This window comes from Ursus maritimus, unplaced genomic scaffold (genome assembly GCF_017311325.1).
Source record: "Ursus maritimus isolate PB19 unplaced genomic scaffold, ASM1731132v1 scaffold_26, whole genome shotgun sequence".
Classification (NCBI taxonomy): domain Eukaryota; kingdom Metazoa; phylum Chordata; class Mammalia; order Carnivora; family Ursidae; genus Ursus; species Ursus maritimus.
The window spans coordinates 11,966,208-11,992,783 of NW_024425119.1; the positions used below are offsets into that span (position 1 = coordinate 11,966,208).

The following is a 26,576-nucleotide window of genomic DNA, read 5'->3' on the forward strand; positions in this document are numbered from 1 at the left end:
TTAATTTGAGCAAGGTGATCAAAACAGAATAGTTAACTTGAAGCTACTACATGCCAAATGCACATCTAAAATTCAAAATACTAGTTAAACATGTACATTTGCACTGCTATGAGGGAGTAGACAGACCACTATTGCTAAAATAAATCTTCTGTTTTAAACTCAAGCTACATTTTTAAACAAAAAAGCAACATTACAAAAACCTTTTGTTTTAAACTGAAACCAAATTATTGTTTGCCATGGAAACCGCCTCACAAGAGTCAGCCAGCTTCACCTTTGACTATGAGGATAATTTATCAATGCCAAGTCATGACAAATATCCTGTACACCAACTCAATTCCATCTCTCTGACTCCCTGACCCCCTTGCCAGGAACTCCCTAACCCACTCTGAAATAAAGGCTTCTGCTTTTCAGAGTTAGATAAAGAAGCCACTGCTAAATGTAACAATTTTCTTATCAGGTCTTGCTGGTGGCTAGAAAACCAGACAGTGATCCACAGGGGTAAGAATGAAGAATAACATTCTCATTAAGAAGAAAAAGAGAAGAACTGGTGTTCTCCCAAACCAGAAGTCCCTTGAAACGTCCTAAAGCAACGTATTTCTCCAATATGCCCTCTTTCGATAGGGAATTAAGAGAGTAAGAAGAGACAGTGGTTAAGTATAGAAAGAGGTTGCTTTAGAAACAGAATATGGATTTTTTTTCTTCTTCTGAAAGCACTTCTCTGTTGTTGAAAGGCAATTAAAAATATCATTCAACAATTTTTTAGAACTATATCTACCCCATGATAAGTCATTATAGTCGAAAGTTCAGTAAACTGCTTCCTTGCACGGAGGTCCTTTATTTACAAATGCTACCTACTGTTAAAAATACATTCTTTAAGAAAATACTCATTTTCACAACAATCAATTGCGATATCAATGACTGACATTTCATAAAAAAAGAGATAGCACCTAATTTTTTTCAAAAATAGCATGTTAAAAATTTAGTTAAAATGCTAAAATAACTTACAAAACAGTATTAAAGAGATGCCCTAAAACACAAAACAACCCTGTTATATAACTGATTGTGAAGACAAAGATTAAGCAGCTAGTCTCCCAAAGACTGTAACCTACAGAGCTTATTATAGAGAAATAAAATAAATCATAAAGAATTTCAATTGTATCTGAAATTCTTCCTTCTTGGAGACCATCTTTCTTACCATCTTTGCAGGTTTTTCCATTCTCCAGGAGTTTGACCCCAGTTGGGCAAGCACACTGATAAAAAGGTTTGACTGGAGACATCAAACACAAGTGGGAACAACCACCATTATCAATTCCACATGGATTTGTAGCTGTCAAATATAAATCACACTGATTAATACCAATGATTATAGATGCCCTCCCTCACTCTAGGTACACAAAGGTTAACAACCATAACATGAGCAACTGTGATAAACCAAATTATTACCAAATGTCATCCAGGTGCTTGACTACCAAACCATTTGCAAGGAAAGGAATTAATCACTGAGAACTGACTTAGCATTTTGTACCCAAAGAGGGATACACAAGAAATAAAGCAGGAGGTCCCTGCCCTAAAAGAGCTTACAATCTAGTCAGTATGCCAAAATTAACAAACTAGAAAACAATACAAAACAACGAAATTAAATGCTATCTTGCACATGATAGACCATAAGTACAGAGTAAAATGGAAAGTAAATTAGGATTAAAGAAGACAGAGGACATGACAGGACCCTTGAAGGATAGGAAAATAGATAGGAGGACATTTCAAATGTGGTAAAACTGTATGAAAAAAAACTCAGAGGCTGTACATTGGGTGAGATAATAAGGCAAACAGTCTAACTATTAAAGTTTCTGTTGACTAATCGGAGTTACAGCTGAGTGAGCACAGAGAATGGGAACAAATTGTGGTGGAGGGCACTGAAAGCCAAGAAAAGTAATTAAATGTTGAAAAATCCACTTTGGAAAGATTAACATTGAAAAGATAGGAATAACAGATTCAACAAGGAAAAACTGAGAAGCAGAGATTAATTAGCACCTTTGCCAAAACTATGGAAAGGGATGGATTTAAATAATATTCATTAAAAAATCAACATAAGATGGAGACCAACAAAATATGAAAGATAAAACAATGATAACTGCAAATTTGAAACTAGTAAAACATAAAGGATCAACAGTGCCATTAAACAAAAACAAAAAAAAAAAAAAAACACCAAAAAACAGAGAAATTCTCTCCTAAGGACTAACCATGAGAATAAAAAATTCATAAAATATTTTTACAAAAGGGCAACACATACATTTAAAAACATTTTTATGGACTCATGATCATCAGATTCCAAAAAATATATTCATTATTTAACTATCTCCCCCTAAATGGATACAAAGCAATGCAGAATCCAAATATCCTTTATTTTTGGCTATGGAATACAATCTGAAATATACTCAGACACATGCCAGACATTTATTTATATACAAGTGCCAAACACTTAACATTCTCATATTCCTTTTAAACCTAATTCTACTCCTCTCTTAAAAGAAATTGTTGCCAGCAGCCGAAGCCCAAGTCACTGCAAAGGTTGACCAAAAATAGAAGCAAAACTAAGAAAAAGGGCAGGGGGGAAGTGTGCAAAGACAAGTTTAAGCAGGTATTTTATCGGACAACCTAAGGTACTTAAATTCACCAGTTAGATTCACAGAGTTTTCCATTTAAGAAAAGTGCTTGTTTGCTTTTAAAAACACACTTGAGAGAAATAATATAAAGAAGAAATGCATTTGTGTATAAGCTTAGTATCTCAATTTCTTATCTCATGTCTCTCTTCTAAACCACCATAACCCCAGACCCAAACAAAGGGCTGAGGTGGCCAGCAGTGATAGATAACAAGCTATGGTTTAGGCTGCCACTCAACCTGAATTACATTTTGACATTTTCCTTATGTTTTATTCCTTCCCACTACCTTTGGATATGTCCTCTCTGCTCCTGCCTTCACTAAAGCCAGACATCTGAGTGCTAAAGCTATTCCAACTTGCAATTTAAAAATCAAGATCACTTACCATTTGGCTGCCTCTGTTGGCTGAAGGCATGTATATCCATGGGAGAGAAGATGTTAGAATGGATTTCACGCAGACCCTCGCCAGTGTACTTGTTGCAAGCCAAAATAGAGTGTGTATTCCAGTCAGTCCAGTACAATGTGTCCTCAAATAATGTCAAGGCAAAAGGATGTGGAAGAGAACCTTTAACCACTGCCTGCCTATTAACAAAAACAGAAAAACTCAAACATATCTAAATTTTCTTTTATCAAAACATTATTTTGCCCATTAAAACATCTTGTTTCCACAATAACACACAAAAATCCCAAGTAACACATATCTTAAGGTCAAATACACCTACGAAAAATAAGTCACATAATAAATTTGAATATATTTTCATAGTGTTCAAAACTCCCAACCAAGTACTTGGCAACAGGCCCCAGGTTTATTACAAACTAGCAGAGAGAAGGCTCAAGTATTAGCACTGCTTCAATTCCGATCTCTGGACTCACATCTTCTATCCTTCCACAAAATTCATGTTGTTAGAAGATAGATGGACAAAAAGAAAAATCCCAAGGTTTAAAGTTGGCACTGTGAAGTAGTTTTAAATCTGCAATAGGTTTTCCCCTTCTTGATGTGTCAAAACAAAGAATTTGAGCCTGTTTCTTCCACCGTTTCCTATGGTTTTGGTAACTGAAAATAAAAACATATACTTGAGGCTAAAAAAGGTGTTCTGGTGGAGCTCTTTCTGCAAACCCCAGTCTAGCTCTAGTAAAGGATCACTTCTGCTTGCCTTCTGCTATGTGATTACTGATTAGTGTTCAACCACAGTACTCTGCAGTGTCTTGGAGAGTTATTAGTAAATATTCCTGAATAATGAACAAATCATGCTCTGCTTCAAAATAATATTCAAAAAAATTCTTTGATATTTACCTAATATCAAATATAATATTTTCATAAATAGACTGGGAGGGAGGAATGGACAGTATAAGCAACTGAAGAGAAATAAAGAACAACACATATTTTAGGGAAAACCAGTTTTTAGGTCCTGGACATTACTGAAGAGACCACCAGCATACTAAATTAAATTCAAGAGCAGTAAGATCATTTTTATCTAAGCAGAGTTAACATCTGTTATTGTACATGGAATGGTCCTAGCCTAAGGTGTTTCAAATTCAGGCCGGATTTTTAAAAAACTGAATACAAGATTAGCATGACCAGTTTACCAAACAAATTTTCTATTTTAGAAATTCATCCCTACCCTGCCAGCCCACATCGCCACAATTTTCTCCTCTCATTTTTCTTCTTTTCCCCTAGAAGATTACTTTTCCTTCTCATTTCCCCAAAAGAACTGTCACAATGTCAACTTCTGAGGTGGCTTCTTCTACTTTTTAAATGAACAGTAAGTTTACCAAAGAGGTTATGTTATTTATAGGAATGATATCGTTTAGGTCCGAATTTAAATAGGTCTACATATTTCACACTAAAATCTACCAAAATTCAGTATGGTAAGAGAATTCTGAGAAGCTGCCAAGAAAGAAGTAACACAACTGAAAACGGAAGAATAGTAATATATGACTTAGCATTTCATTAACCATCCTAAAGAACTAAATTCTATAATCGAATCTTTGAAAAACTTTGGGAAGAAAAAAAGCCTTCTAAGTCCTTTGCATATTATTAAATAAAAAGTTAAAATTCACTCTTCGAAGTAAACAGAGGAAAACAATCAGGAAAAACAAAATCCCTCCCTAGAAGATACACTCACTTTACATACTGACTAAAAACATTTATGTATCGGTAAGAAATCAGATAGACCTGAGTTCAATGTCCCTCTAACACTTAAACTACTTACATCATTTCTTCAAGCTTTATTTTCTTTATTTATAAATGAAAGATAATAATCTATCCCCATTGAGTTACTGTAAAGGCTAAATGGTAATAGATGCAAAACCATTTAGCATTATGCTTGGTACTTAACAAACATTTCATAAATAATTCCTCAATTTTAGGATATATTTTTCAATATTTTAATATTTCTGAGATGGGGTAATATTTACAACTGAGGTGTACATTTCCTGTATTTGTAAATCAATAAAAAGTTCTTAAAATCAGTATCATATTAGAATCAAGTAAATCCTAGACTCTGGCTTATTTATATTCCCAAGATCTCATGCAACACTGTGTGCACAAATTAAATGGAATGATTAGACACTCAGTAAATGCTTGATAAAATGAAATATCGTAAATGATACATGTAATTAACAGAGCTGAATAAAAAGCAGAATTAAGAAGGCTATCACTCATTCTTAACATATTCTTTGGTCATTTTATTGATTCATCCAACCAATAGTGACTTGTTCCTGAAAATGGAGATAACTGTACATAATCTTCACCTTTCACCTCTCTGGCTGGGATAACTAAGTAGGCCAACCTCTTGGTTTCTCCCTGAAAACAAGTTTCTTCAAGGAGTTGATCATGGGTAGCAAAAACAAAGATGGCAGGCAAGATCAAAGCTCAGTTCTTCAGTTGTATGTCACAACAACAGGAGTTAAAAAATGGATCTCTACTATGAAGACCAAAGGAAAGAAACTGAGATCGCTGTTGGTATTTTGATTTAGTGCTGACAACCTCTGAGTATCATCCCTTTCCTGTGTCTGTCATTTTCAGCAGTGTACTGACTGACAGGGCTCAATCCCACCAATACCCCCAAGTACATGAGCCACTTGCTACCTCTTCCATATTCCATGCTTGGTGGGTGCCTCTTTCAAATTCTGCACCAACTGGACTTGTCCTTTATAGAACACCTGCGCACTTGCATTCACTTTCTCTGTTTCTGGACCTCTTCCCAGAAAGCTGTCCTCTACCCCTGTTTCAGAATTCCCCCACCTGTGTGGGTAATAAATCTTTTTTTGGTCATACCAAAGCACTACTGTCATGAATTCTGACATGTGAACCTAACCTTGGAAGGGAGCTTCCCTCACCGTAGTAAAGCTGTTATAATACCTAAGAAGATGACAAAAGTGGTAGCAGCACAGGTTTGGAAAATCTCCACAAGCCCTCCATATGAAAACACAACAACTAGGTAGCAAAATCAAAAATCCATGGACAACATTCACAAAACAGCTAAGTAAAAAAATATTACCACAAAATCCAAAATCCAAAAAGGTATGGAAAACTACCAATAGCCATAAGACCTGATTGGCATCAGTACTTCTGCAGTAGGAATCAGAAAGAAAAAATAGGGCCTTCAGGAGACCTAAGAACAGAAGAACACACAAGATAGGTAACAATGGAAAGTAGGGCAAACAAATATGAGAACATCAGCTGATGAGGAGGGGTTCTGGCCACTCCAAGAATGAGTGAATACAATGAATTCATGGTTGGCACTGAAGGGGCTAGTACACTTTAACCCACTGTGAACTCTCAAAGTTGACATTCCAGGACTCACTTCCAGACAAAGCCCCATACTGAGGATAAATTACTGGGAGTAGAATGAAAAATGAGAATGATAGGTGCAAGAGGGATTGGAAAAATAAGGTACAAAAAAAAGTGGGAGAAGGAACCCAAGTCAGGAAATGTCAGAAAGCAAGCTACCATTTTTTAGAACACACACACACACAAAACGAAGTTACAAAAGTTATGATGTACCCTGCCTTCTTCATTGAGTTCAAGAAAAACAATTACACATGAAAATAAGACAATAAAAATATTAAGGGAAAATCTCATTTAAAAAGTTAGTATTTAAAATAAAACCAAAAATAATCATATCCTTACAATTAAAATATGCCAGAAATATATGGCTGTTGAACAAATAAAATTTATAACCTATAACCTAAATAATACTTCAATATAACACTAGCCATAAAAGAATAACAGAAATTAAAATTAAAAACCTCAAAACTGAGGTGACAGAACTGATGAAAGAATAAGAAATATAAGAATAAATCACTTCAGAAATGAAGTTTATTTATTTATTTATTTTTAATGATTTTTTATTATATTATGTTAGTCACCATACAGTACATCCCCGGTTTCCGATGTAAGGCTCGATGATTCATTAGTTGTGTATAACACCCAGTGCACCATGCAACACGTGCCCTCCTTACTACCCATCACTGGTCTATCCCATTCCCCCACCCCCCCTCCCCTCTGAAGTCCTCACAGAAATGAAGTTTAAAGTAGAAATAACACAAGAAACAAACAACAAATAAGGAAACAAAGTGAAAAGGATGAATTTTTTCTTTTTTTGTGATTTTTTTCAGTTTTATTGAGAAATGACTGACATACATCAACTGTATTAAGTTTAAGGCATAGAGCATGATGGTTTGATTTGCATATATTATAAAATGATTACCACCATAGGTTCAGCTAATATTCATCATCTCATGTAGAAACTTCAAAAAGTAGGGGCGCCTGGGTGGCACAGTGGTTAAGCGTCTGCTTCCGGCTCAGGGCGTGATCCCGGCGTTATGGGATCGAGCCCCACGTCAGGCTCCTCCACTATGAGCCTGCTTCTTCCTCTCCCACTCCCCCTGCCTGTGTTCCCTCTCTCGCTGGCTGTCTCTATCTCTGTCGAATAAATAAAATATATATATAAAGATGCTTTTTAAAAAAAAAAAAAAAACTTCAAAAAATAAAAAATTTTTTTCTCTTTGTGATGAGAATTCATGGGATTTATTCTCAACAACTTTCCTGTATGTCATGCAGCAGCATTAACTACAGTCATTATGCTGTACATTGTATCCCTAAGGAGGAATTTTTTAAATTCAAAAAGAAATAGGACAAGAAATTTTTAAAAAATAAAAGATATGAAATACAAAGAACAAGGGGAGAGAATAGAATTATACCGGAGCAAAGAAATGAGCAAATGGTAACTTAAATCCTCAGGAAGAATTAAGCAGTATCAGAAACAGCAAATATGTAGGTTAATACAAAAAGACGCTGGGTGCCTGGGTGACTCAGATGGTTGAGCATCTGCCTTCAGTTCAGGTCATGATCCCAGGGTCATGGGATTGAGCCCCACATCAGGCTTTGGCTCAGTAGAGGAGTCTGCTTCTCCTTCTGCCCCTCCCCCAACTCATGCTCTTGTGCAAGGCCGGGCACGCTCTCTCTCTCAAGTAAATAAATAAAATCTTAAAAAAAAAAAAAAGACTATATAATACTTTCTCTTTTTTTTAACCCTTAAAAAACCTGTAAGATCATACTAATAATGATCATAACATGATATTGGTTATAATAGAAATGTAATCTAAATGACAATAAGAGCAAAAAGGAAAAGAGAGGGAACAGAGACACACTAGAGTAAAATTTCTATATTTTACAGGAATTAACTCAGTATGATCATAAAGTCGATTTTAACAAAATGCATATTGCAACCCCTAGAATAATCACTAAAACTGTTTTACTCTCAAAAATACAGTTCAAAAATTGAGATGCCTGGGTGGCTCAGTCAGGTAAGTGTCCGAGTCTTAATTTCGGCTCAGGTCATGATCTCAGGGTTGTGATATCGAGTCCTGAGATGGGCTCTGTGCTGGGTGTGGGGCCTGCTTAAGATTCCCTCTTCTTCTCCCTCTGCCCCTCCCCACTCTCTCTCTCTCTCTTAAAAAAAAAAAATAAAAAATAAAAAAAATCAATAAAGGAATTATCTACTAGAAAATATCTACTTAATACAAAAGAAGGCAGAAAAGAACCAAAAAAAAAAAAAAAAAACCAAAAAAGAAACAGATATAAAAAAATAAACATCAAAATGTCAGATGTAAACCCAACCATATCATTAATAACACTAAATGTGAATAAACACTTCAAACAAAAGGCAAAAGGTTGGGGGCGCCTGGGTGGCTCAGTCAGGTATACCTCTGCCTTCAGCTCAGGTCAGGATCCCAGGGCTCTCTGCTCTGCAGGGAACCTGCTTCTCCCTCTCCCTCTGCCTGCCACTCCCCCTGCTTGCACACACTGTCAAATAAATATATAAAATCTCTAAAAAAAAAAAAAAAAAACCATCACGGCAAAAGGTTGAACATCTTAAATATATATAGTTTTTCCTCTTCAAAAAAATACCTCTCTCTCTATATATAGACAAAGATTGTTAGACTTGGTAAAACAAAGCAAGATTCAACTATATGCTACCTACAAGAGACATTTTATTCACAGATACAAACTGGTTGAGAATAAAAGGTCACAGTAAATAGTAACCATTAAGAGAGATGGAGTGACTCTATCAGACAAATATACTTTAATATATGTTAAGAGGTAAAGAAGCACATTTTATGATAACAAAGATTCAAATCATCAGGAAGATACAACTATAAACATATACACACAAAAAAAGAGCCTCAAACAAATGAAGAAAAACCTGACAGAAATGAAGAGAGCAAAAGACAATTCAACATTAACAGTCCAAGATCTCAACATCCTACTTTCACAGAAGTATAGAACAACTAGACAGAAATGAGATGCCTGGCTGGCTTAGTTGACAGAGCATGCAACTTTTTAAAAAAATATTTTATTTATTTATCCCTTTGAGAGACAGCACAGGCGTTGGGGGAGGGGCGGAGAGAGAAGGAGAGGCGACACCCTGCTGAGCAGGGAGACTAAGGCAGGGCTGGATCCCAGGCCCTGGGATCAGGACCCGAGCCAAAGGCAGACGCTTAAATGACTGAGCCACCCAGGAGCCCCTAGAGCATGCAACTCTTGATCTCAGGGTTGTAAGTTTGAGTCCCACATTGGGTACAGAGATTACTTAAAAGTAAAATCTTAAAACAAAACAAAACAAAACAAAACAAAACTAGACAGAAAATCCTCAAGGATATGGAAATTTGATTATTATCAACCAATTTAACCTAGCCTCTAAAGAAAATTCCCATCTAATAACATAACATACATTCTTTAAAGTACGTATGGAACTTACTCCAGGATAGACCACATACTAGGTCACAGAATAAATCTCAAGTTATTTTAAAAGACTGAGACAGAGGCGTCTGCTTTTGGCCCAGGTCATGATCCTATGGCACTCATGCGTGCACTCTCTCTCATGTAAAAAAATAAAACCTTTAAAAAAAAGACTGAATTATATAAAGTGTATTTGCTGAGAACTACAGAATTCATTAACAAATGAACAACAAAATTTGAGAAATTCACAAATGAGAATTTTCTAAATTCTTCCTTAATGTCTTCTCAATAAGCAACGGGTCCAAGAAGAAATCACAAGAAATTCTTTTAAATATTTTCAGATAAAAGGAAATGAAAATACAACAAATAAAAAACTTATTAAAAAATGTATGGGATACCACCAAAGCAGTGCTTAGGGTAAATTCTATAAATTTATTCCTTAAGTGCCTGTATTAGAAAAGAAGATTTTTTTTTTTCTTTTAAGAAAAGAAGATAATTTCAAATCAATAAACTAAGCTTCAAGCTTAAGAAACTAGGGGGAAGGGGCGCCTGGGTGGCACAGCGGTTAAGCATCTGCCTTCAGCTCAGGGCGTGATCCCAGCGTTCTGGGATCGAGTCCCACATCAGGCTCCTCCGTTATGAGCCTGCTTCTTCCTCTCCCACTCCCCCTGCTTGTGTTCCCTCTCTCGCTGGCTGTCTCTATCTCTGTCAAATAAATAAATAAAATCTTTAAAAAAAAAAAAAAAAAGAAACTACGGGGAAAAAAGAGCAAATTAAGTGCAAAGCTAGCATAAGAAAGAAAATAAAAATATTAGAGTGATCAATGAAATATTAAAACACAAAAACAGTAGAGAAAAAAAAAATCAGTTAACACTGCATGTGGATTCTATGAAGATTCACAAATCTGACTATCCTTTAGGTAGACTGCCCCCTCCCAAAAGAGAAAATGCGTAAATTGGGAAGTTTGTGAATGAAATCATGAATATAAGAAGGACATCACTACTGGCCTTGCAGAAATTAAAAGGATTATAAGAAGATATGATGAATAACTTTATGCCAACTTAGACAACTTAGACGAAAGGGAAATATTCCTAGAAAGAAACAAATTGACAAAAGTGACTCAAGAAGAAATAAAAAAAAAAAAACTTAAAGACCTAGAACAATTAAAGAAATTGACTTAATAGTTTAAAATCTTCCCATAAAGAAATCCCCAGGCCCAGATGACTTCACTGTTGACTTCTACTAAATATTGCAGCAGAAATAATATCTGTCCCATACCCTTCCAGAAAATAGAGGAAGAGGAATTTCCCACCTCATTCCCTGAGGTTAGTATTATACTGATACAAAGGCCAGACAAAGACAGAATAAGAAAAATAAACTACAGACCAATACCTCTTATGTTTATAAAGACATAGAAGTCCTCAAGAGACTGTCAGCAAACTGAAACTAGTAACATCTAAAAAGGATTCTAAACCAAGACCAAATGGGATACTCCAAGAATGCAAGAGTGGTTCAACAACTAAAAACAATTAATGTAATTTCATCATGTTCACGAAATAAGAAACAAAATCACACGATCATCTCAATTGATGCAGAAAAAGCATTGAACAAAATATAATATCCAGTCATGGTATAAATTGTGAAAAAACTAGGAACAGACGGAAACTTCATCAACTTGATTAAGGTGTCTACAAAAAAACCTATAATTATGATTTCCCCCAAAGATCAGGATCAAGCAAGGATGTCTTCTATTTAACACTGTAACAGAGGATCTAGTCAGTATTACCAAACAGGAATACAAGGCATCTAGACTGGAAAGGAAGAAGTTAAACGGTCATTATTCTTAAGTGCCATGATTCTAAATATAGAAAACACTAAAGAATTAAAATACACACACACATACACACACACAGAAATAAGTTGCCTTTCTATATACTAGCAATACAAAAATACAGAAATTGATATGATCAACTAGTATTTGACAAGAAAGCCAAGAATACTCAGTGGAGAAAAGACAGCTTCTTCAATAAATGGTTCAGGGAAAATTAGACATTCACATGTAAAAGAATGAAACTAGACCCCTATCCTATACCACTTACAAAAATTAACACGAAATGGATTAAAACCTTGAATCTTAGAGCTGAAAAACATAAAACCCCTAGAAAAAAAAACACAGGGAAAAAGCTCCTTGACAGGTTCTTGACAATGATTCTTTGGATATGACACCTAAAGCACAAGCAACAAAATAAAAAATAAGCACGTGGGACCTCATCAAACTAAAAAGCACTACACAACAAAAGAAGTGATCAACAAAATGGAAAGGTAACCTACGGAGTGGGAGAAAATATTTGTAAATCATGTATTTGATAAGGGTTAATATCCAAAATAACAAAGAACTTACATAACTCTGTATCAAAAAACAAACAAATAATCCAATTAAAACCTAGGCAGAACACCTGAAAAGACATTTTCCAAAGAAGATATTCAGATGGTCAACAGGTACATGAAATGATGTTCAACATCACTAGTCATCAGGGAAGTGCAAATCAAAGTCACAATGAGGTATCACCTCATGCCTCTTAGAATGGCTATCATCAAAAAGGTAAGAGACAGCATACAAGGAATATAGTCAATGGTACTGTAACAGAATTGTATGGTGACAGATGGGTAGCTACACTTGTAGTAAGTATAACATAAGGTATAAACTTGTCAAATCACTATGCTGTACACCAAAACTGATCTAACATTGTTCGATTAAAAAAAAAAAAAGGAAGATTCATCCATATCTAGAAGAAGCCAGGATAATATCACATTGGCTGCACTATGTGACTGTCTGACTCCCAAACAGAATGGAGCTCTGGAGGGCAGCAATGTTGTTTGCTCTGTGCACTGGATGGTGGTCATGGTCAGTGCCTAAAGAGTTGCCTGAACCTAGTGGGGCTTCCTGTATATTTGATGAATGTCCCATGTGCTTACCCTCAGTGACCTCTGCTTTGGATTCACCCAAATGGGACTCCATTGACAGAATCTCAAATCTCCTTTTCACATGGGAAAACAGCTTAGCCCCAGGCCATGGGGACAGCGAGGAAAGAGGCAGAAGCTTCCTCACCAGGGCAAGGAAAATGATAAATCAGCTCAACCACAGGGGGCCCCCCAGCAGACCTTTCCACAGGGCTAGGCACACATTAACAAAGGAAGGAAGGAAGGAGGGAAGGAAGAGGGGGGGAGAGGGAGGGAGCGGAGAAGAGATAGCAAATGCCTGCAAGGATGTGGAGAAAAGGAAACCTTTGTGCACTGATGGTGGGAATGTAAACTGGTACACCTACTATAGAAAACAGTATTAAAAAAAAAGAAAGAAAAAAGAAAACAGTATGGAAGTTCCTCAAAAATTAAAAATAGAACTATATGATCCAGCAATTCCACTTCTGAGTAAATATCTGAAGGAAACAAAATCACTATGTCAAAGAGTTATCTGTATACCCACGTTCACTAAGCATTATTTAAAGCAGCCAAGACATGGAAACAACCTAAGTGTCCATGGACAAATGGATGGATAAAGAAAATGTGGTGTGTATATATGTACAACAGAATACTATCCAACTATTAAAAAAAAAATAGGAAATCTTGTCATTTGCAACAACATGAATGGACCTTGAGAACATTATACTAAGTGAAATTAAGTCAGAGAAAGACAAATATTCTATGATCTCATTTAGATGTGGCATCTTAAAAGAATTCATAAATTGAAATTAATCAAATAATTCATTCACAACACCATTAAAAAATACTTGAGAATAAATGTGACATAAGAGTGTAAGATGCCCTACAGAAAATGCAGCATAAATCTGGATGTGCGAGTTAAAACAATAAAACTCTGAAGAAAACACAGCTGTAAATTTTCATGACTTTGGATTAGGCAATGATTTCTAAAGACATCAAAAACACTTTTAGCCAAAGAAAAAGCTAACGGATTACACTTTATCAAAATCAAAAACTTTCGTGCTTCAAAACACGCTGACAAGAAAATGAAACAAAAGCTACAGGTTGAAATGAAATATTTCTAAATCATATATGCAATGAAAAAAAGTGTTCCCAGAATACATAAAACTCTTACAACTCAAAAAGATAAATAATTTAAAAATGGGTAAACTTCAATAGTGTCTTATACATCTAACTGGGCCTCACATGAAGGAACTACACTGTGTTCAAGACTGTAGGTAGGCCAGACAGAAGTAAAGTTAATACTGTATGTATCTGGAGTAGAATGTAGAGAAAAACATTAAAGGCATCTAAATCAATTCATCAAAATCTGGTATTTACTTTTCTTCCAAAGTAATTATTTTTTCCTGACTATATAAGAAATACATGTAAGTTCCCCATAAAAATTTGGAAAGAGAAATAAAAAGAACATCTTTCTAGTGCTTTATTAAAGCATGTGTACAATATGCTCATATATATATACAAATACAAGCAATTCCCAAACATCAAGCAACGGAAAAACTGGTTTCTATTTTTATAATAGTTAAGGCACAACAGGAAACCAACTAACAAGGTTTAGAATTCAAAATTTGGTAAAAATCCATCTGCTCTACATCATAGCCCCCAAAGGACGGAAGGGAAAAAGCTGAGCCAAACCAAGAAATGATGGAGGCACCTGCACTAAGCCAAGAATAGAGAGCATTTAGCACCCCCTAATTACTGAGCTTCTTCATTGGGAATATATGCAGCAAGGCCCCAAAGTCCTTGTTTCTCCTCAAAAGTGGTTAACTTGCCTTGAGAAAAATGGTTAATTTATTTTGAAAGCTCCAAACGCCCTCTTTTTTTTTTTACAAAAGTGAGTTTTTATAAATTTGTGTCGTTTACTGCATCATAATGACCTGTTTTCATTTAACAATGCATTATAAAGATTTTCACCATGTTATTAAACATTTCTTTCACATTATTTTTGATGCCTATATAACGCTACATTGAATGATTGTGCTATAATTTAAACATCCATACTGTTCGACACTCAACATTATATATTAAAGTGTTTTTAAGCAGAAACATACATTAAAAAGAATACGAAATGATCAGCTGATGAAAATGTTTTGACCACAGGCTAGCAGGAATCTAATTCTGTATTTCCTAAGAGCACTGATTCTGTATTCACTATCTCAGTGTTTGCAACAACTTCACAGAATTAAGTACCATAAATAATGAAAATCCACTATAATTAACACTATGGAAAATACTCGCTTTCACCAGTAAAGAAAAAATACAATTAATATAAGTAAAACATATTTTAAAATTTCAAAATGGATAAAATTTTTTTCTTAAACTTAATGTAATAAAATGATGAGATGCAGGCATACACTATGTATGACAGTCGGAATCATCAAAATCATTCCATGAAAAAAAAAGGCCTTAAAATCTCTATCTTGCTATACAAATCCTACTTCTAGTAATTAATTCTAAGTATGTAATCAAAGGTACAGACTCATAGGCTCCTCTTTATTCCAGCAATATTTATAGAAGTAAAAAATAACAACTTAGGGGCGCCTGGGTGGCTCAGTCGTTAAGCATCTGCCTTCGGCTCAGGGCATGATCGTGGCGTTCTGGGATCGAGCCCTATATGTCGGGCTCCTCCGCTGGGAGCCTGCTTCTTCCTCTCCCACTCCCCCTGCTTGTGTTCCCTCTCTCACAGGGTATCTCTCTGTCAAATAAATAAATAAAATCTAAAAAAAAATAAATAAATAACAACTTAAATGTTTCATGATAGGACAGCATGATTAAAAACAGTTACTGCTCAACATTCAGATTATAGAATCTTTATCTTGCATTTATATTTAACAGCGAAACTGCTGAATCCCACTCTTTCTTATGCTGTCCATTTTTATTCTTTCCTTACTCTCCCGCTCTCCCCTTTTTCATGGACTTTTCCCACTAGATTGAGTTTATATGCTCTCTTTACATCTCTAGGGATTTGGAGGATATACAAACTGTTTTACTCCATTTAAATTATCTTTATGTTTTTAAATCATATTTGATTCAATTTAGATAACTTTCAACTGCAAGAACAGGCAGTATTTCCTGATAGCCCCATGTATAAGGTAGATGTTAAGATGGTTTTACTCCAGCAGGCCCTTCTTCCTCATCTAACCATCCCACCATCGTTTCTCATTTTTACTGATAACACCTGATATTTACATATTTATTTTATACTTTTTTATCTTCTTTTTCAAAATATCTCATGGTCTCATTAAGTTTTAAAAAACGCATTAACAGCAATTACTAGATTTAACTCCATATTTAACTGGTTTCATTCTTCACAAATATTTAATTATCTGACTTCCTCTCTCAAGCTCTAAATTTTAATTCTAAAACATATCAAGTAACTTTTGGGGAAAGAGCAATGGAAATAGTACATTTTGATTCTTCGCACATCTCATGTATTTCTGTTGCAGTAACACATGACCCCTCACCAACCTCCAGATCCCACATCTTCCAGATCCACGTTTCTTCCATCATTTTCATCTCTGCATCTCCAAGTTGTAGAAGAATTTCTCAAGGTTAAATTCCATTCCACTGATTTGATTTTTTTTTTTTTAGTCCTCACTGCGTAAACTGTTTTAAACAATCATGCTCTTCATCATCATTTTTACTGATCTTAAATGTTTTCTTTCATACTACTTACTCTATTTGCATGTATATTTGTATCCTCTTAAACTCTGATAATTTTTTTCTCCTCTATCTTACAGGAGATTACAGGAAGACACTAACTCTGATTCTTTAATACAGGTAATTCTTTGGACTGTAGTATCTTTTTGAGTGCCCTGTTACTTTTTTTTTTTTTCCCTGTATTTCAGAGGAAGGTCTGTACTTTATTGAAAGTTGAGATCAATTCTGTTACAGTCTAAAACTTCCTGGCCCAGGCTTTCAGATCAAGAAGAGAGAGGTAAATAAATTTTCAATTTGCAGTTTTACTTTAATTTGGAAATCAAATCACGCAAGGAGGGGGAGGATTTGAGGCTAGCAATAATAGCATATTCATGTATTTTTTTTTTTCATGTTTCTGGTAGCACCAAGTCTGTTAATATCTTGAGTTTGCTTATTCTCTGACACCACTGTGCTCATTCACAGCCAGCTTTAACTACACCTCTGATTTTTGCCTAACATGCTCAATCATGTCAAGTATGGTTACCATAATATATGCGTCCTTCAGTACCTGGTATGTTTCCCGGAAGTGCTAACAGAATCCAGATGAGGCCTACTTTCACTCTAGCCCACCTTCTCCTCCTCCTCATCACCCTCACTTCCAGCCATCATCTCTGAAGAGCTGTGATTATTATTATTTATTTGGGCAAATCTCTTCAACTTGCTTCTTTAGTAAATTCTTTAGTAAATTTAGTAAATTCTTCACAACCTCAGTAGGTAATGAACCATGTCAATCTGCCTAGGTCTGAGGGGTTTCCTGAAACCCAGGCAAAAAGGGATCACACACCGCTCAGATTGGGACATCTTTCAATCTGGACCCTGAAGAAATTCTTCAAGGTTTCTGGTATTTTGTTATTTTTACCTAAGTCTCTGGTACTGATACAAAATTCCCCTATGTTTATAGTTCATGGCTTTAATAACTATTAACTTCATAATGACTATAAATCTATATCTCCTTGTGAGACTGCTCTGCTGAGCTGCAGGCTCATATATCCAAAGCTCTGCAGACTTCACAACCATAGTTTTCTCTAAGAAGCTCAACTGTAAACATGTCCAAAGCTGAACTCAACCTCATTCTCTTCCTACATTAAAAAAAGAAAGAAAAAAGAAAAGAAGAAAAGAAAAAAGAACCTATCCTACTTTTCTGAATCCATTTCAAAGGAATGACACTTCCATCTAACCAGCCATTCCAAGCAGAAAAAGGAGTCATCATAGATTTATCTTCAGGGAGCTACAGGTAGTTTATTAGGATTGGGTCTTAGTATGCGAGGAAGGAAACGGTGAGAACATTTTTCTAAAATGAGATAAAGGAATTAGATCATTAAAGTCACAATGAAGAGTTTGTACTTCACCTGAGAATAATGATGATTTACTAGAAGATTTAAGGAAGTGAACTAATTCTAAATAATCTTCAAACCACTTTCTATACAACTATCAAATTGGGATTTCTAAAAGACAAATCTAGCCAGGTCAATTTGCTAGTTGAAAATATCCAATGACTGCTACTACTTTTCAGGATAAAATTCAAATGCCTTATCTTAAAATACTAGACCCGCATGATCTGGCTCCTATCCATCCTCCTAGACTTGCCTGTAACTATTCCCCCATTTCCTACTGCTGCTATCACTGACTAAACTGTTCTTTAATAATCTTAACTTAAAAATCTGACCCTAGTTATTAGGAATTATTTTCCACAGAGGGCTTTTATTATTCCCTCAAGATGTTAAAGTTCATTATTTTTCTTCAATGTCTGTCAATGCAGGTTAAAAAAGCATATTTTCACCCTTGATACCTACTTTAAAATCAGTTAACTATATGTGCACCTGTTTCTGAACTCTGTTCCACTGGTCTCTATCCTTAAACTTAAAAGCTCATAGTTTTAATTATTCTAGCTTTACAGTAAATCTTGAAATCAAGTTGAAATATCATGCATTTTTTTACCTTAATAAAATTGACTGAACTATTTTAATAGGTTCTAGACATTCCCAAATTTTAGATTCAATTTGTCATCTAAAAAAAAAGTGTGTGCACATGTGTGCGCACACATACCAAAAAACTCCTTTGGAATTTTTGTTGAGACTATGTTGAATCCATAGATCAGTTTAGGGAGAAATGCCACCTTGACAATACAGTTGGCCCTTGACAATGCAGGGTTTAGGGGCACTGACCCCCAGTGCAATGGAAAATCCACACACAACTTCTGACTCCCCAAAAACTTGACACCAACAGCCTACTGTTGATCAGAAGCATTACTGATGATATAAAGAGCCAATTTACAAATGTTTTGTATATGTATTACATATTATATTCTTAAAGTAAGCTAGAGAAAACATTACTCAGAAAAGCCCAAGGAAGACAAAATACACTTATTATACTGTATTTATTTTCAAAATCCACACGTAAGTGGACCTGTGCAGTTCAAACCTGTGTTGTTCAAGGGTCAACTGTTTTTGATAATTTTTTGTTTTTTAAGCAGGCTCTGTGCCCAGCACAGAGTCCAATGTGGGGCTTGAACTCATGACCCTGAGATCAAGACCTGAGCTGAGATCAAGAGCTGGACACTTAATTGAATGAGCCAGCCAGGCGCCCTCCGATAACTTTTTTCTTAAAAACTAAATATCGGGGGCGCCTGGGTGGCTCAGTCAGTTATGTGGCTGCTTTCAGCTCAGGGTCCTGGGATCAAGCCCTGCATCAGGCTCCCTGCTCAGCAAAAAGCCTGTTTCTCCCTCTCCCTATGCCTGCTGCTCCCCCTGCTTGTGCTCTCTCTCTCTGTTAAATAAATAAAATTGTAAAAAAAAAAAAAAAAAAAAAAAAAAAAAAACTAACCTAAATATTGCAGTCTTCCCAAAGATAAATATTGCAGTCTTTCCATTGTTGCAACTGGAGAAGAAAGAACTATGAACTTTGTACCTCACAAAGCACATTAACGGTCTTACAGGTAATGTACCTTCTGCAGAGACAGTGTTTAGGAGTATTAATGTATGTTAGGAAATGTGTATGAGAGCCTTGAGTTATCTGTGTCTAAACGCAACTGATACTTAAAACTACATTCCACAGCTTATATGAAGACTGAAAGGAGAGATACAAATATTTATAAATAAGTATACACGATAAATTCTTGTTGTTTATTTTCTTTAAAGGGAAGAGGGGCAGTAATGACTCTTTGAAGTTCATCACGGAAATTGTACAGTTCATGTGGGTTTTTCAGATTTGGAATCAACAATTATGTAGCTTTTCCAGGAACTGAATAGGTTAAGACTCTTTTTTTACTTTTGTGTGAGATATCTTTGCAGAATGTAACAGATCTAAGGTTAAAGATATCGTTCTCAACTGATGATCAGTTAGCTTACTCCTTCCAAGACCAAACTGCATCCTTCAAGTATTTGTATGGCTTTTTGACAAATGCATTGGTGTTCATCTCAACAGGGACTTGAAAAGTGTGGAAGTTTAAGGACAAATCCATTATCACTGGAAGAGTAGCTAAAAAGATCATGCGTTGCTGATTTCTAATCAAAAGCACCATTTTTATAAAAAAAATAGCACACAACTTTTCTTCTGTAATAAATAATATCATCTGATCCACATTTACTGAACACCTAATAAGTACTAGGTACTGTGGTCTGCTACATGCTCTTATCAAAAGCAAAAATCAAAACACTGAGGACTGAAAGACTACTTAAGGGATACAGAGTTTACTGGGTACTCTAAGGTCTATCCTTAACTTCCAGAAGATTTCTATTTTGAGTAACATTAGCTCAATCATTTGTAGAACCACCTCTACTGTATAATGCCCCAATCTGACACAGAGACTACCATGGGAAAGTAATATAAAATTAACATACACACAAAAACTGCATTTTTTAAATACATTACATCCCTTAGTGACTACATGTGAAAATTTTTTTCTGAAATTTAATCTGATGAAAACATTCTCTTGCAAAGAACTCGTAAGTTTCCACCTTCCCAATGTGTGCTGGTAACTTAATTTCCTCTATCTGCTGAGAAGCTTAAAGATAACTTGATTTTTACCTTTTTATTATAAAATAAGGCTGATACAGAAAAAACTAGTGTAACCTTCACCCACACACCCTGTAACCTTCACAAAATCAGCAAAGAAATTTACTAACCACCTCAGAAAACTCTTCACGGATCCTGTCTCGACCCTTCCCTCTCCTCAAAAGTAACCACTATTCTGACTTTACAGTAATCACTTCCTTACTTTTTAGTTTTATTAGCTGAGTGCACATCCACAGAGAAGTTTAGTCTTGACCACCTATTGTTTTTTGTTTCCTATGTCTGTTCAGTCTCAAGACTTAATTTTTTTTTAGAGCAGCTTTAGGTTCGCAGCAAAATTGAAGGGAATGTACTGAAAATTTTCCATATACCTCCTACTTCCATACATGCACAGTCTTCTCCATCATCAGCATCCTCCACCAGAGTGGTACTTTTGTTACATCTGATGAAACTATACTGACCCATCATAATCACCCAAGGTCCACAGTTTACATTAGGGTTCAGTCTTGGATGTTGTCCATTCTACAGATTTAGACAAATGCATGACATGTACCCATCATTATAGTACGATACAGAATTACTTTCACTACCCTAAAAACCTTGTGCTTGGCCTATTCATCCCTCCCCTTCAATCCTCTTTTCAGTCTCTTTTGATCTACAGGTTCCATCACCTGTGGATATATTTGACCTCTGTGTCTATATCCACTGATGCAAACTCATACAGCAGTTGAGTATTTTCTCTGTCCTCTGTTTTTCCTGCGAATTCCAAGTTCGATCAGACTCATGCTGAACTGATACCTTCAGCAAAATGAAAGATGCTGTACTTTTCTTCCAACAGCAGGCAAATAATGTCTATTCTTTTTTTGGTTGTGATATGAGCAGCCATTGACGTTCACTGCCTAGATCCAATAGTTCACTGGAAGTTATAAAATGCTGATAGTCTAATTATATCATTTATTTTTCATATATTAGTGGAACAGCTTTCCCATATCTACTATTTTGTTAGCTACTGGTAGATTCATGTAGGAAAGGGAAAATAAATTGCTTCTTTTCCTTTACTGCCAACATTAGGAGTAATGATGAACTGGTTCCCTATCATCCTCTCAAACTGACCACTTCCCTTCTACAATATCATTATGAACTCAAGGATTTAAACATACTTGATGAGTTTCTTTCCATTTTTGACCTGAGAGAGGCTTCTCAAGTTATTTCTCCAGGCTTACTAGCATGACCCTAGAGTCTGTAACAGATTCTTTGCTATCTGGTAGGACATATGTTCCAGCTCATCTTGTACATTTCTTGCCACAGACACAGAATCAACAATTTCATCTGAAAGGTATGATTTCTTGTAAGGTGGAACGTTTTCCAAGACTATAAAGTGGGTGCTTTTATTCCCCTTATTCCTCTTCAGTAGTCACAGTTAGGAAATAAACAAAACATATTTGTGTGTATTTATCTGTATAACATAAAATACCTAATGAGTTCATGCCAGTACTTCCAATTAAAACTCAGAATTATCAGTTTTCCTTACTTAACTTCTACACCGAAAATCCTGCATATGCAAGGGCAAAAGAATACACCCAATGATTACTCACTTACTTAATCCAACATTAAACAGTCTCCAAAAAAACAAACAAAAAAAACCCAAAAAACAAAAAAACACAACCTCAGAATGAGTATTAATATCAATACACCAATGTAGTTACTATGAAGAGTTTTACAAAAATTTTGTATATAGTATTCTCTACTCTCCCTCCAGTGGTACTTTACCTTCTCTAAAAATAACTGTTACATACTATACCCTCTCAATTTGAATCCTCCTTTAGTTTTCATACAAGTAATTATATATTTAATGTTCTTCATCAAACCTTTTTTGATATCTCATTCATCATTTTGGTCGTCTAAAGCTCAGACACTAGCACATTTTCAGGAATGACTCAGGGAAATAGTATTTCTTGACTTCTTGCATGTCGGTAATAGTTTGTGGCTTTACAGGAGAGAATCAGTTACAATGTATTTAAAAAAACAAACAAACCTGCCTCACATTTTCTTAAACTCTTGAGTATCTTGAAAATACTACTCCATTTAATTCTGACATGAAGTGAAACTGGGGGAAAGTCTGATGCTAATTCAATTTTCTTTTCCTTTTAAGTAATTTATTTTAGAGGCCAAGACAGTACTTTTTTTCTCTACAGAATAATTTTACTAGAATATATCTTGGTTTTGTTTGACTATTATTCTCAGGTACATAGTGTTTTCTTTCTTTCTTTGTTTTTAAGATTTACTTATTTATTTGAGAGAGAGAGAGATAGCACACACAAGCAGGGAGAGGAGCGAAGGGAGAGGGAGAGAGAAAATCTCAAGTGGACACCTCACTGAGCACAGGGCCCACCGCGGGGCTTGATCCCACAACCCTGAGATTATGACCTGAACCGAAATCAAGAGTCAGGTGCTTAATCAACTGAGCCACCCAGGTGCCCCCATAGTGTTTTCTTTCAAACTGAACTTTCAAATCTTGTTTTAAGTAAATTTCCCTGAATTATAGTTTTTCTTATGTATTCTAATCCCTTGCTTTGGATATCTTCCTAAAAGGGTCTTTTATCTGTGTTGTTTCTTCTTTGACTATCTTCAATATTAGTCACTTCCTCTCCCACCCTTTTTACATTTTTACGTTTCATTTTGGTCTTTAAATTTTTCTTCCTTTTCAACTCTTAAAGATCTTTGTTTATTCACTCTTATGTCCCTTTCAGTTTACCTATCTTTTCTCAAATAATTTTTCTTCTTTTATTTCTAATTCTTAGTTCTGTCGTCTCATTTCTGAACTTTTTTTTTTTAAGTAGGCTCCATGCCCAGGGTGGAGGCTCGAATGTGGGGCTTGAACTCACGACTGTGAGATCAAGACCTGAGCTGAGATCAAGACTCGGATGCTCAACTGACTGAGTCACCCAAGCATCCCTCATTTCTGAACTTGCTAATTTTAATTTATTTTGGTCTCTGACATGGGATATTGCTGTCTAAATTACTGATAGTGCATTTTTAAATGGAGGTTTGGTATGTTCTGTGGGCATATCCTTCTGGGAAGTTTTCTATGTAAGGACAATAGTCTATTCCTCATTCTTTTTCTTTATAATAATTTTTTTCTTTAGCTTTATTGAGGTATAACTGACATAAAACTGAAAGATATTTAAAGTGTACATAATGATGATATAACACACATATAAATTGTAAAAGGATCCCACCTAGTTAATCATATCTCACACATTTTTGGTTTTTCTTTTTTTGGGGAGGGGGAAATATTTAAGTTCTATTCTCTTAGCAAATTTCCAATTATATATTACAGTATTATCAACCATAAGTACAACATTATGTATTAAAACCTCAGACCTTATTCATTTTACATTTTAAAGTTTATATACTTTTACAAAACCTCTTCCTATTTACTCCACCCCCTCAACCCCTGGCAACCACTTTTCTTCTGTTTTTATGAGTTTAACTTTAAAAAAAAAAAAAAAAAAGATTCCACATATATCTGATACCATGTAGTATTTGTCTTTATCTGGCTCGTTTCACTAAAGCTAACGTCCTCAAGGTCCACCCATGTTATCACAAACAGCAGGATGTCCTTCCTTCTCATGGCTAAATGATATTGCATTAAATATATACATACCACATCTTCTTTACCTATTCATCCACTGACGTGAATGTTTCCATGTACTGGGTATTATAAATAACGCTGCTATGAACGTGGAAGTGCAGATATCTCAAGATCTTATTTTGATTTTCTTTGGATATACACCCCAAAGTGGAATTACTGGATCACATGGTAGTAAGTAATATTTTTCATTTTTTGAGCCTCCACACTGTTTTCCAAGCAGGCTGCACCTATATATAATCCCATCAATATCAGTCGCTGTGGTTTTAATTTGCATTTCTCTGTTTATTAGTCATGTTCAGCACCTTTTCCTGTAGCTGGCAGCCAAGTGCAAATCCTCCTTGGAAAAATTAAACTAAGTTCCTCTGCCCATTTTTTAATGAGATTTTTTACTATCAGGCTGTATGAGTTCTTCATATATTGTGGATATTAGCAACTTATTCAAACATATAATTGACAAAATATTTTATCCCATTCTACATGCTGCCTTTTCATTTCGTTGATGGTTTCCTTTACTGTGCAGCTTTTTAGTTTGATGTAGTCCTACTTGTTTATTTTTGCTTTTATTGCCTTGCTTTTGTTGACAAATCCAAAAAATCACCACCAATAATGGTGTCAAGGAACTTACCCCATATTTTCTTCTAGGAGTTTTATGGTTTCAGGTTTTAAACGTAAGTCTTTAACCCATTCTGAGATGGCTTTTGTGTATGGTATAAGATACAGGTCCAGTTTTATTCTTTTGTGCATCTGCCCAATTTTGCCAACATCATTTATGGAAGAGACTATCCTTTCATTATTGTACATTCTAGGCTCCTCTGTCAGAAATTAATTGTTCATATATGTACTGGTTTATTTCTGGGCTCTCTAATCTGTCCCACTGATCTATGTGTCTGTTTTTATGCCAATACCATACTGTTTTCATTACTGTAGCTTTGTCATGTAGTTTGAAATTAGGGAGCATGATGCGTCTGAGCTGTGCTCCTCATTCTCAAAATGGCATTGGCTATTAGGGAGCTTTTGTGGTTCCATACAAATTTTAGGATTGTTTATTCTATTTCTGTGAAAAACTTCACTGGAATTTGATAAGAACTGTACTTAATCTGTAGGTGGCTTCGGATACTACAGAGATTTTAACAAATTAAATCTTCCAACCCATGAGCAGGGATTATCTTTCCATCTATTTGTGTCTTCAAATTTCTTTCATCAGTGCCTTATAGTATTCAGGGAACAAGTCTTTCACTTCCTTGGTTAAATCTATTACTGTGTGCTAGATACATATATTTTTTGATGCTATAGTAAATACAATTGTTTTCTTAGTTTCTCTTTCTGGTAGTTTGTTACTAGTGTATAGAAATGCAATTGATTTTTGTATATTGACTTTGTATCCTGTACTTCTACTGAATTTATTAATTCTAATAGTTTTGTGGTGGTTTTATGATTATCTATATATAACATCATATAACATAACATATAACTGCAAATACAGTTTTACTTAATCCTTTCATTTATGGATGCTATTTATTTCTTTTTCTTGCCTAAGTGCACGGGCTAGAACCGTCAGCACTACACTGAATATAGCAAGAGTGAGTATCCTTATCTTGTTTGGATCTTAGGGAAAAAAAGCTTTCAGCTTTTCATTTTTGAGTATAGTATTAGATATGAGTTTGTCATATATAGCTTTTATTATGTTAAGGTATGTTCCCTTTATATTCATTTTGTTGAGACTTTTACCATGAATGAATACTGAATTTTGTCAATGGAATATATCCCACTTGATCATGGTATACGATCCTTTTAATGCACTGCTGCATATGGTTTGCTAGCATTTTTGTTAAGGATTTATGCATCCATATTCATTAGGAACTCTGGCCTGTAATTTTTCTTTTTTATAGGTTCCTTGTCTGGTTTTGCTATCAGGGTAATATAATAATGAGTAAGAGATCCCCCCTCTTCTACTTTGTGTAAGATCTTAAGAAAGATTGGTATTAATTCTTCTTCAAGTGTTTGGTACAGAGTTCACCAGTGAACCAGTCTGGTCCTAGACTTTTGTTTGTTGAAGGTTTTTGATTACTAATTCAATCTCCTTACAAGTAATTGGTCCATTCAGATTTTCTATTTCTTCATGATTTAGTCTTGATAGGCTGTATGTTTCTAGGAATTTATCCATTTCTTCTAGGTTATTCAATTTGTTGGTGTGTACTTGTTCATAGTAGTGTCTTCTGATCCTTTGTATTTGTGTGGTATCAGCTGTAATGTCTTCTCTTTCATTTCTGATTTTATTTCAGTCTTCTTTTTTCTTGTTAAGT

General features: G+C 35.1%; 1 protein-coding gene across 2 annotated transcripts in view; it reads right to left on the minus strand.

Moving 5' to 3' along the window:
* The window catches only part of LRP6 (LDL receptor related protein 6), a 197,896-nt gene that overhangs the window by 101,781 nt on the left and 69,539 nt on the right, over positions 1 to 26,576 (minus strand). For both annotated transcript variants that reach the window (XM_040642168.1, XM_040642167.1), the window contains exons 4-5: positions 3,045 to 3,241; positions 1,196 to 1,327 (exon numbers count right to left, since the gene is read on the minus strand). In XM_040642168.1, coding sequence (XP_040498102.1) covers positions 1,196 to 1,327; positions 3,045 to 3,241 — 329 coding nt within the window. The remainder of the gene's footprint in view (positions 1 to 1,195; positions 1,328 to 3,044; positions 3,242 to 26,576) is intronic.